The sequence below is a fragment of the Dermacentor silvarum genome, chromosome 10 (assembly GCF_013339745.2).
Source record: "Dermacentor silvarum isolate Dsil-2018 chromosome 10, BIME_Dsil_1.4, whole genome shotgun sequence".
Lineage (NCBI taxonomy): Eukaryota > Metazoa > Arthropoda > Arachnida > Ixodida > Ixodidae > Dermacentor > Dermacentor silvarum.
The window spans coordinates 109,740,683-109,753,123 of record NC_051163.1 but is presented as its reverse complement, the minus strand read 5'-3'; the positions used below and the strand labels follow the sequence as shown (position 1 = coordinate 109,753,123).

General features: G+C 40.4%; 1 protein-coding gene across 1 annotated transcript in view; it reads left to right on the top strand.

The window, feature by feature from the left end:
- LOC119466452 (quinone oxidoreductase-like) overlaps positions 1 to 12,441 on the top strand; it is a 30,218-nt gene that overhangs the window by 4,578 nt on the left and 13,199 nt on the right. The window contains exons 2-3 of the mRNA XM_037726970.2: positions 3,831 to 3,983; positions 8,977 to 9,152. Of these exons, the coding sequence (XP_037582898.1) occupies positions 3,831 to 3,983; positions 8,977 to 9,152 (329 nt within the window). The remainder of the gene's footprint in view (positions 1 to 3,830; positions 3,984 to 8,976; positions 9,153 to 12,441) is intronic.

Genomic DNA, 12,441 nt, shown 5'->3' with positions numbered 1-12,441 from the left:
ATAAGAGTGGCCCTAGAATGCTTCCCTGTGGTACACCAACAACTACCAGCTTCCTTGCAGATGTTTCATTGTTTGTATCCACGAATTGTGTCCTATTTGAAAGATAGGATTCTAGAAGCGCATGCGCTGTTCCACCCACGCCATAGTTTTCTAATTTGCGAAGAAGGATGGTATGATCAATTAGGTCAAATGCCTTGTAAATTCGACGTATATGCCTAATACCATTTCATTACAACTGAATGCACCTATAATTATTTCTTTTTGAGTCAAGAGGGCTGTTTCGGTAGAGCGATGCTTCCTAAACCCATGTTGAAAATCTTGAAACAAATTGTGCTAATTAAAAAATGATAGCAATCTTATATGCATTAATTTCTCAATACCTTTCGAAAACACTGGAATTATCGAAATAGGTCAATAGTTGTTTAGTGCCTCCTTATCACCGTGCTTGAAAACTGGAACAACACGTGAAGTCTGCATTTGTTTAGGAACTATGCCTGTAGATAATATTAAGTTATAAATATGGGTAAGAACAGGGCATATAATATCAAGCACATACTTTATGGGGCGAATCTGGATACCATCGGCATCCAGGGACCGGCTGTTACTTAAATCACTGAAGCAAGAAAAGACTTCTGAGGGGCTAGTTGGGGCAAGAAATAAAGTGTTACTAAACACGCTTACAGGCAGGAACTGAGCATAGCTGTTGAGACCATCAACGTCATTTAACAGTGGTTTTAATGAGAAGATTAACGCGTTCATTAAACGCATTTGGTATAGCATTTTCGGAAAGTTTCTGCCCGTTATGACACAAAACATCTGGAATAGCTGAAATTGAATTAGGCTTTAACAAAATATTCAATTTGTGCCAGATTACATCACTTTTTTGATTGGCCGGGTCACTAAAAATTCCCACGAAATAAGCATCCTTAGCAGCCCTAAGCTGATTGGTGAGACTATTTCTATATTTCTTAAAATCCTTGAGCAGGGCTGGATCTCTAGATTTCACAAATTGAGCATACAGGGCATGTTTGTGTTTAACCGTACCAAGAAGCTCAGCTGTTAGCCAAGGTTTTCGTGCTTTGGATGGCCGTGTCATTTTTTTTCATAGGGAAGTGTTCATGGTAAAGAGCTTTGAAAGTGGTCATAAATGCAGTATGCGTAGAGTCACTTTTTTCTGCCCGGTAAATGCTGTTCCAAGCTTCACGAGTAATAGCTTGGTGAAATGCTTCAAGATTTGATGAAGTAATGGACTGAATAAAGACTGGCTTTTTAGTTTTACTAGCCAGGCAGTGAATTCCATTTACTAATAATATAATACCCAGATGGTCACTAATATCAGTGTACACCACGTCGGCCTCTAATGAATCAGTATTAATATTTGAAATGAATACATCTAATAGGGATGCACCTTCAATAGTCACGCGCGTTGCACTAGATATTGAGTTGGAAAAACCATAAGTTGTGATGAGAGACTGAAAATCGTTTCGTAGCAGGGAAGACGAAAGCATGTTTATATTGACGTCACCGCCTAAGATTAGATTTATTTTCTCTTCTAATGTATAACTGAAAAGTTTTTCAAGAAACATAAGAAATCGGGTTGCGTCACGTGATGGTGGTCTGCACACAATGGAAAACATATTATTATGACTTTGCATCGTTAACACCTCGTAGTCGGAAGTTATATCAGTGAATTCATCTACGGGCTTAACCACAATATCGTCCCTGAGCAAAAGCGCGACACCACCCCCACGCTTATCCTGACAGCTTCAGAAAAACGTTGATAGCCAGGAGGTTGAAACCTGTACGGCGTCAACCAAGTTTCAGTTAACATTATTGCTGTAAATGGTACTCCGAAAGTGTCGATTAGCAAGGTCAAGCCGTCTATTTTATTTGAAAGTTATCGAACATTTTGATGAAAAAACGTCAATTCCGGCTTTTTAACTGACACTAATGGTTTTATTTCGGATGGAACATAGCCCATTATCAAGCCAAGTGAAACATGGTTAGACCCAATTAACAAATTTTAGACAGGTCCCTTGCGCTTCCAATGACAGACACCCGGCTAACCTCCGTTTCTCTCGCCTTGATGCGACAACCATCGGTTCAAATAAATTTCCATTTTTTTTCTCTCTTCAGAGCCAATGCCTGGGCAAAAAGGCGCTTATTGTCGGCGGTCAAGTGTTCATTGATAAAGACTGGAGTAGCTGGGGTCTGAGAGAGATCAAGGTCTGCCTTAGTTAACCTAGCCTTTCTAGCTTTGCTGATAAAATCAGCCTTCTTTGTTCTCAGGCAAAATCGGGTTATTATGTTTTTGTCTTTCTTGGCGGATACACAGTGAATGACTTCAATATCAGCAGGGGTCATTGGACACCCAATCTTGTTTCCGATTTGCTGCAAAATGGCATTGCAGTCCTCCCCTTTCGTGCACGGTATGCCTTTAATCTCGGTGTTATTGATTCGAGAGTACTGCTCCGAATCTGTTAGCCTTTTGGCTACGTGCTCGTTTTCTTGCTATAAAGCTTTGTTGTCCAATGCTAGCGCTTCCTGATCTTGTTTCATTTTTTCATACAGGGAGTTGAACATCTCTAGGCTTTTGCGCATTTCAACCACTTCTTTTCGAAGTACGTCAACCTCGCGCGACAATTCTGTATTCGTGACCATAGTTCACAATGATACACCAGGTTGGTAGCAGTAGGTGTGGCAATATGAATGGGGTGGAAAGATTCAATTGAATGAAAACTAACCTGCGTAGGGAAATGCGTGGGTTTAGCGACAGAAACTTGTTGCCACAGCCGCTGCTGCCAACCAAAGAAGCCTCCACATTGTTTGTGGAGCCTTCTTTTGAGATTTCCAGTTTCACGAATGTACACATTTGTGGTCTCCATTTGTGTCACTGTGGATGCAACTACATGTTCACACTGACACAAACTGCGCCGAGGACAGTGCAAAAAGAATGCCGCGCGATGTTTTTGTCTCTACTTTTTTTTTTGTTACTATCACTGAAGCAACATCTTATCATTTTATGCTTCGAAGCTTGAGTTCTTGCATTAATTGCACACATCAGTCCAACCAGCATGTTCTCAAAGCTGTGCTGTTATCAGCTGAGTGTGTCTTCACCTTGAAGCTTCTGGTTCATTCACAAACATGCGCTGTGGCATACTTGGGTTATCAAGAAACTTCTAGGTCATATATATATATAGCGACTGATTGAGAGCCACTTCAGTCTTGATTCACTGACAGCTACTGTGCGCCACAATTTTCACCGCTTGGTTCGTCCTTAATTTTTCTTCGTGGGTGCTAGGTGAACCAATGATTCTGTTAATTCAGTTGTTTATTCTGTTAATCACTTTTGTTTTCACCTAATTCCTACACTGTGTGACAAGAAACTGGCATAGGCAACCAAGACAAAAATTCACAGAAAGATGGAGGCTTGAATTGATGAACAGTGGTCGAACAAGGACTTTTGCTGGAGCCAGCCTTTTGACAAAGGGACTGGTCGTCGTCAGGGTGAAGACAAGTCTTGCTTCTCAAAACAGTGGCTCCAGCCTGGGCATCCCTTGTTCAACCACTGTTAATGGCATGAACAATTATGGGCTCATATCTCTTTTTCTTTTTGCTGCCTTCAGTGCCATTTGTGTTCGGTGTTGAGCTGTGTCAATCAGCTCTACTTAGCTCTTGGCTGTGCATGGCTTGTCCTCAAGGAAAATGGTACAACAGCGCCATGTGAAATGTACAGGCCCACAGACCACAATCAAGTTCATGTTGTACGTTGTCGTCTGCTTCGTGGTGCAGTCGTGAATGCCGCCGCAACACCTTTTGCTTGCGTGCAGGTCTTGGTTCGTGTGAAGGCGGCCGGCGTCAATCCCGTCGACACCTACATCCGTGAAGGCGCGTTCGCTTACACCTACCCACTGCCTTTCACGCCCGGAAAGGATGGCGCCGGTGTTGTGGAAGAGGTTGGCGAGGGCGTCAGCAACGTTAAGGTATGGTGCGAAGCTTTAGTGAAACGAAGACTTGCGAGAGGCTGTTGGTTTGGTTGGTCTCGTGTAGAAGCTTGGGACTGAATTTCCTTGTACCGTTTGTGACAGCATATACGTAGCCGACTGCAAAAGCTGACCATGAGAGAACAAAATTTCATTCTGGCTTGACTGCACACACTGGTGCTGAGTGGCGTGCTGTGCAAATTGCACTATGAGTTTGGGACTGCATTTGTTGGGCTTAAGATGCGTCTTTTGGCTTTGAAGAAGTTATTTGTTTGTGCAGGGCTCCTATGAGAAGTTTTGTGGCTGATATAAATTGCTTGGATCCAGATTCATGATGAAAGGGGTCTGTGCTTTTTTTTTTTCTTTTTATTCCGAGCTTTTCTCTCTCTCTTTTTTTTTCAACTTCCTGGCCACAATGACCATACTTCTGCAGGAAAGGAATTTCAAAACGCCTTGCGTTTAAGGTTTTCCACTTAATTGATAAGGAATGTTAGGCGGCCAAAGTTATTCAGTAGCCCTCTGCTGCAGCATCCCTTATAGCTCTGGAGTAGCCTTGGCAAATCTGCCGTTACTCTTCAATGTTTCTAGGAAACTGCAGCCGTTCATGCACTTTCAATTTCATACAACACTTGATAGCAATGGTCAACACAGTTCGTTACTTAGCTGCAGGCAAAGTGCATCGAATAGGCAAATGTCACACTTCTCATGTTGCATCATGCATCATGTACTGTACTGAAGACGAGGCTGCTGATGTCTACATGTCTTGTGGTACATGCCTTAAAGGTTCAGAGCATGCTGTAGGAAACAGTGGCTATAAGTTTCACAGGTTATGTCATATTTTAGGTTATCTTGGTTATCTTTTAGGTTATATTTGATGAAGCGTACAATATTTTTATAAATAAATTTCGTGAAATATATGATGCATGTTTCCCCTGGTACACAAAGCTCTAATCTAAAAAAATGAGAAAACCATGGATTACTCCGTCTCTTTATAAACAGATAAAAAAAAAAGACAAGATGTATCAAAAAATTTTTATCGAGCCGAGATTTGGCCGACCTGGCTGCATTCAAACAGTTCAGAAATAAATTAAACAGTGAGTTGCATAAGGCGCGTAAGGAATATTATACGAATATATTTAAAAAAGACGGCCGCTGTGATGCGAAATTAGTTAGGAAAACAATAAATGCAGTCATTAACATGCCCAAGCCCTCCAATTCTATAGGAGGTCTTACAATAAACCGTGTAACCTTAATGGGTACTGAACTAGTGGATAGCTTTAGTAAACACTGTATTGGTCTCCCTAAAACAGACTACAACAAAGATGCTACCTGCCTAATTTCTGTATAGACAGCTGACTCCTTTTTTCTCCACCCTACCTACCCATTCGAAGTTTTTGCTACACTAATGGCCTTGAAGAATGGCTCCAGCCTTGACACAGAGGGTCTGTAAGCAAAAACAAATTCAATTTGTAGCTGACCTTTTTGCACCTCACTTATCGCATATATTTAACCTATCGATATCCTCCTCCGCCTTCCCAGACAGACTAAAGTGATTGTTATCCATAAATATGGGATGACACAAGACATGGGCAACTATCGAGCAATATCGATTCTGCCAATTTTCTCGAAACCACTAGAAAAAATCTTGCTCAAGCGTTTGGAAAATTACTTTAATGATAATTGCCTATTTACAGATTCCCAATTTGGTTTTAGACAAGGCTTATCTACAGAATCTGCGCTACTTAAACAAAAAGAACTAATTTCGCAAAACATTGAAAATAAACTTTTAACGCTGGGCATTTTTTGTTGATTTCAGCAAAGCATTTGACTGTATTAATCGTGACATTCTTTTAGATAAACTTTATGCATACGGTATAAGAGGCCATCCGCTTAAGCTGATAAGGTCATACCTTGAGAAACAGCAGCAATCTGTATGCGTCGATGATTGTAGCTCCAGTTTTGAATATATAAGATGTGAAGTACCGCAGGGCAGCCTCTTAGGTACGTTCCTTTTTAACGTGTTTATAAACAATCTCGCCCATATCTCCAAGAAAGCTAAATTTATAATATATGCCGACGACACTAGTTTATTTTTACCTGGAAATTAATTGAATGAGCTCCTGCTTGAAGCGAACGTCATATTAGAAAGCCTCCATAACTGGTCACATGTAGACAGCTTAAAGATGAATTATAATAAAACAAAGGCAGTTATTTTTCATTCGATAAATCGGAATGTTACGATATCAATTCCACTGCTTATTGGAGACTACATCATCGAAATTGTAAGTAAATATAAATCTCTTGGTGTAATATTTGACGAACATCTTAAATGGGCCGATAACTTCCATTATGTTTCTTTAAACTTATCAAAATCTGTAGGAGCTCTTTCACGACGTCGCGACTTGTTTCCCATGAAAATTACAAAATTAATTTATCATTCACTATTTCATTCCAAAAATAGGCTACTGTCATCTTGTGTGGGGAACTGCAGCTTGCGTGCATCTAAACCAACTACTACTTCTGCAAAAAAAAGCTATCCGCATAGTTTCTGGCTCAGACTGCCTAGCCCATACCAGACCATTGTTTATTAAACATAGAATATCTCCCATCCATCATCTAATGTCATTTACCATACTTTGCGCCTTGAATAGCTTGAGCTTACCTCGGGCTAAGTTCATAATCCAACTGTCATCGGTGACGCAAACGCACACTCATACAACCACCAGACGAAAAGAGAAATGCCATTTACCCCGACTTCGCACAACGTATGGCTCCCAAATGTTGTATTTCCTGGTTCCGAACACCCTTAACACAAACAAATGGTACACAGAAAATATGAACCTAAACAAAAAAACATTTCTTCAGCAATTTTTTGAGCATGTGGTGGGCTCAAACCCAAATTAGGGTATTCTTTTAATATTTTTTTTGCCATGGTATAAAAGGAAAATACTGCTATGTATTTTGTTTGACTTTCATTTACGATACCATAGTGTGGAATTGCAATGATGTTTTAAACCTTCTGTTTCACGTTGAGAACAAAAGATAAGGGGTCACTGAGGAAGAACCTTTGCGCTACCCTGTATGCATGCTGTGCTCCCCTGAGTTTGCTGTCACAGTGCTTGCAAAATGGATTTGTACTTTCAGCTTTGTTCAAATCACTGTTGGAATGTTGGGTCACCCTTTCATGATCACTTTTTTTTTAGCAAAATGCCACTGACAATATCAAACATAGGACCCAGCTTTCTGGTAGTGGCCTGCTAGAAAACTTCGTTGGTGTTGTCAGTGCTTTACAGCTGTTAAAGATGTTGGAGAAATATATAGACAATCTTCACACAGTTTACCGAGGGCGTGCCTCATAATCAGATGGTGGTTATAGCACGTAAAACCCCATAAATAATTTTTTTTTAGGCAACTACCAAGAGTTTCTCTGAGGTAGCCAGTTATATGTGGCATTGCCTTGATGGACATATCGATGAAAGAAACCATAATGCCGCTACTATGGAAACACGTACAGCCAGTGTAATTAGACGCAATCCTAACTTTACAGGTCCATGTGTCTTAGTAATAGTCAGTGTGATAAGTGAGGTGAGCAGAGGTGGTTCTGTTCGGAATGAGTAGCTCTAGATAGGGTTACAGAGACAGTTGGCAAAAATTTAATCACTGATGGCTAATGCTCTGCTTATATCCTGTAGCATGTACTCGCTGCCGAGTTCTATTAACAGGGAATTCCTCTCTTCTCTCAGTTCTTGCTCCTCGTTTATCACTGCCTGCTTTTAATAACTCTCCAACTCCCAATGCCATAAAACATTTTTGTGAAATTCGAAATTCAGCTTCACTATTTATCATTATCAGAGTATTTCGCCATCTTTCAATAGAGGAAACGGTGAACGCAGTTTCATCAAATCCAGGAGATTGAGTTATTACAATCAATGCAGTTGATCGTGAAGTGCAGATGTACGTTCACTCAGCTGAGATTCGAGGTATTGACAGGTGCTGCCACCTGAGAACACAAAATGCACTCAAGCTGGCAATTCGCTGGTATCAGTCCATTCATCTCTCTCACGATGTTCAGTATTTCTAGCTTTAATTGGCAGCAAATGAGTCAGCTGTTTACGGCCATTTTTCTTTCCTGCATGCATTATTGCCCTCTGCTCGTTGCCTGAACTCTTCTCTTTCAGCTCATGGTAGCCACCTCATCTTTGCGTGGCAGTGTCATTCCTGTCACAGCGGCAATATATCTCCTATTCTTTATCTGTTTGTTCATTTCAGTGAACTTCATTTAAAATGAAAATGATGTGGCCTTCAAAATCTGTTTTATCGGAAGCTCAGCTTGACAGATGTGCATTGAATCTGTGCGAAGCTAAACAACATTGTTCAGCTTATGAGAGAATTCTGCTTAACAGTGTTTGGCTCAAAGTGAGTCTATTAATATTTATTTAAGGTACTGCTAAAAGGTTAATAATGTAATAGATCTGGGAAATGAAAAATCACTTATATGATATTGATAATGCAGAGTCCCAGTGGCAGCAAATTGGTGGACAAACCACCAAAGCCACCAGTGCAGTCGAAACTCATTATAACGAATCTATCTGTTGTATACATTGTATATTTGCTTCACGCCAGTGTTGGTGGAAAGCATTTTAAATTTACCTAATTATGTCCACTAATTCATTATGCCTGTGTTCGTTATGTTGAGCTTCGACTACACTAAATGCTACTGAAGGTGGTATTACTGATATTGTTAAGTCAGCAGGGGGAAACAAGGTAGACGTGTGTTTCTTCGGGAGATGTGAGCTTGTAGAATGTGGGTCATGTGTATGTAGAATAGAACTGGCAAAGACAGGCAAGAGGAAAGGGCGTCATTTAGAACTCCACGCCCTTTCATTTTGCCTGTATTTTTCTTGGTGTTTCATGTCTTTTTCATTGTATGAAGCACTTATATGCAATGTCACCGCTGGAGCGTTTGAGCATGTTTCCTCGACTCGCTGTGCAGCGTGGTGAGCGCGTGTTCTTCTCGAACCGGGACATGAAGAACACGCATGGCTCGTACGCCCAGTACTGCCTGGTGAGCGACACCGACGTCTGGAGGCTGCCAGAGCGCATGTCCTTTGAGAAGGGAGCCGCTCTCGGCATCCCGTACTTCACGGCTTACCGGGCAATCGTGCTCAAGTAAGACTGCTAGTTCACGTCAGTTCGCAGATACTGGGGGCCTCGATTAACGAAACTGCTCGTAAACATAGGCATTTTATAAGAATGGGCACCTGCCAGTTGTGATTGCAGAGGGGATGATATACCAGGTTTGCCGGCAAACGCAGATAGTTTTTATGGATAAAGAGCTTTGTGAAGTTGGTTTTAAAAAAGTATGAACATTGTAAGCTTTATTAGTGGGTTATTAACACGCCTGACCATGTGTGGCAATATTCTGTTTTATTCAAGTTCATATGTGCATTGATCCCATTAGCTTGCATTTTATTTTCATGTTGATGCTGGCCTTCATCTGGATTTATATGCCACATACATAAAAAATAAACAAAGTTGGAAGCTGCATCTCCTTTGTTCTCATTTATTATCTTGCTACAGGCTGTATATGTTCTCGTATACAATGGTTAAGGCTTGCACTGGGCTTAGTTGCAGTAGCATGATTAGGAGACAGTGCTGCAAAGGTTTACGAGACACACGTTATACAGGAACACGAACTCAATTTCTCGTTCATGTCTATGTTCCTGCTGTGTGTCTCATAAACCTTTGAAGCTCTGTTTCTCAATCTCATATGCAAGTCTGCTGAGGCCTTTAAAGGCAGGGTTCTCTGTAGGCTTAACTATATGGGGATTTGGACATGAGAGGTGACAGCTTCAGAGGATGTCTTGAGAATTCTTTGACAGTGCTCTTTAGCATCGTGTGCCGCCCTTCTGTGAGATAACTAGTGTAGCGAAGTCTTTTATGGCAACAGGACTGGCAGATAATTCTCTTCATACAGCGGGCATGAGTTAATGGCGCAAGTTACAGTAGGCACGTGTAAGCAAGCAGAAAGCTGCAAGGCAACTCTCGAGTTTTGTACTTCTTATCTCGCTGGCTTTTCTCTGTGCAATCGTAATTCACTCAGAAGAGGACTGCTATCTGGAGCACAAGTTTAAATAAAAGTAGGAATGAAGCAATAAAATGCCATTTCAGCAGAAACACTGGCAGGAATGGTGAATGAGAATAATCCAACTGCTTATCGTGCATCTGGAAAGCAATGCAGCACTTAGGCTACTATGATAGCAGCGGGCACAGTTGGTAATTGCCAAGTTGAATCACACTACTTGAGTTTAGCTGCTGTTGTTTATTCATTCGTCGTCGTGCATTCCAGTGCATCTAGGGCTGCTTGCGTAAGTTTGGGAATGTACTAGAGTGTTTACAATTTGCATACAATTTGATTATGATGGGTCTATTTTACTATAAAAGTGACGACAATGTTCGCAAAGAGTATTACCAGCGGCATTTTCGAAAGGTTCCACATGGTTCCATCGGGCTTCTATTTTCGTGATTTCGCTTACCCCGAAACTCCGCTTATCACAAAATTTTGTCCGGCTTTTACATCTTAGAGTTAACGGGGGTTTATTGTACTTTTGTGGTCTTCAGCACTTGCTGTCAATAAATTCTGGCTTCTTTCCACAGCTTTATTGTGCCTTATCAGGTGCTGCAACAGGTGTAGTCTTTATAAGGAAGCAGCCCACATCTACTGTTCACTTCATTTTAGAGGCATTAGACTGTGTGACGTTTCCCCACTCATATATTTGTCGTCCTGTTATCATTACAGGCAAACCAGTTTGTGCCTTATTTCAGCGTTCAGTATTTTCATAATTCAACTGAACATTACTTGTGGTCATTTATCTCCTGCATTGTGCATTTCTGATGGGCAGTGCTTAACTATATGGGGATTTGGACATGAGAGGTGACAGCTTCAAAGGACGTCTTGAGAATTATTTGACAGTGCTCTTTAGCATCGTGTGCACCTTCTGTGAGATAACTACTGTAGCGAAGTCTTTTATGGCAACAGGACTGGCAGATAATTCTCTTCATACAGCTGGCATGAGTTATCTGGCTTGATATTCTTGTTTTGTAAGACTCCTCCGTTCCTGCAGAGTGCTGTCTAGTGCATTTAAACAGACATTTTAAAAGCAGAATGTTAACAAAAAAGCAAGCCCCGCATTTCCCCTTATTGTTTAAGCTCATGGTTAGTTTTAGTGTTCAGCACCCACCTGCGCACTCTCCACGAAGATAAAATGGGCGCCATGAAAACAGAACCAGCATATTTCTTTGTGCTCTTCTAATCATTTGCCCTCTTTTGGCATTGTTGATTATACATTCGTGATGAATGTCTGTCATTACAAAGTGATTGGTTCATGGTCATGCCTTGCTAAACAGAGATGTTCTTTGACAGCCTGGTGACATTTCTTATACACAATGAACTAATTAATCGGGCTTAATTTGTAAATTGTTATGAGCGCTATGTGTATTGAGTGCTTGATGTCAGGACTACTTGAACAATGGCATTTGTATGTTACGAATAAATTTTCTTTTTTTTTTAACTTAACATAATTCGTAAAAATTTCCTGTGGCATATAGCACAAATCTACTCATTCAGCTGGGTTACTCAAAGAGGCGGACATTGCTTATACTACTGAAAATCAAAAGGAATAATTGACTAATTGACGAAATTTCACTAATCAGCTTTATAACTAATTACTTTAGTGCACCTATTGTAATATACGAGTTTAAGCGAGTGAATTCACAAGGCACATCCACTTGGTACAAATTTGAAACTAGCACCAGTTTTGAGGTGAGTGCTGTCAAACCTGTGATAAAAATGCACTGTTGTGCCACTTACTTTTTTAATACAATGCCTTTGTATGCATTTAAGCTAAAACATTTACTGGAACACCTATGCATTTCATTGCAAACTTTGGGAACGCATATCTCGAAACTAGTGTCATGCTAAGGATTCCTTCCAAGTGGATATGGTTTTCTATGTCACTGGCTGTAAAAATTGCAAATTTCAAAATGTGCTGTAGTGTCATTAGTTCAAAGTTAATTATCAAAGCTTTGTTAATTAGTCAAACATTCATTTTGATATATCTAATGCAAGTAATGTCCACCTCTGATGTTTTTCTAGATCAAGAAGTAACGCTTCACATTATGTCAGTGTCAACTACAGTTGAGTCTGTCAAATTATTTTGTGACGTAATTCAGGTCGTATGTTTTCCCCGTTAGTATGTTTTTTCTTGCGTTTTTTTTTTTCAAGACGTATTAACTAGGTCTGCTGTAGTTTTCATATATCTATGGTAGGGAGTTATCACTTGAAGTCTATTCTGTAAACTGGACGAAGATAATTAAAGAGTAAAACATTGTTTATCTGTACTGCTGTGGTACACTTTTAATGATTCTGAATATGCAGGAAATGTGGCGAAAGGAAATT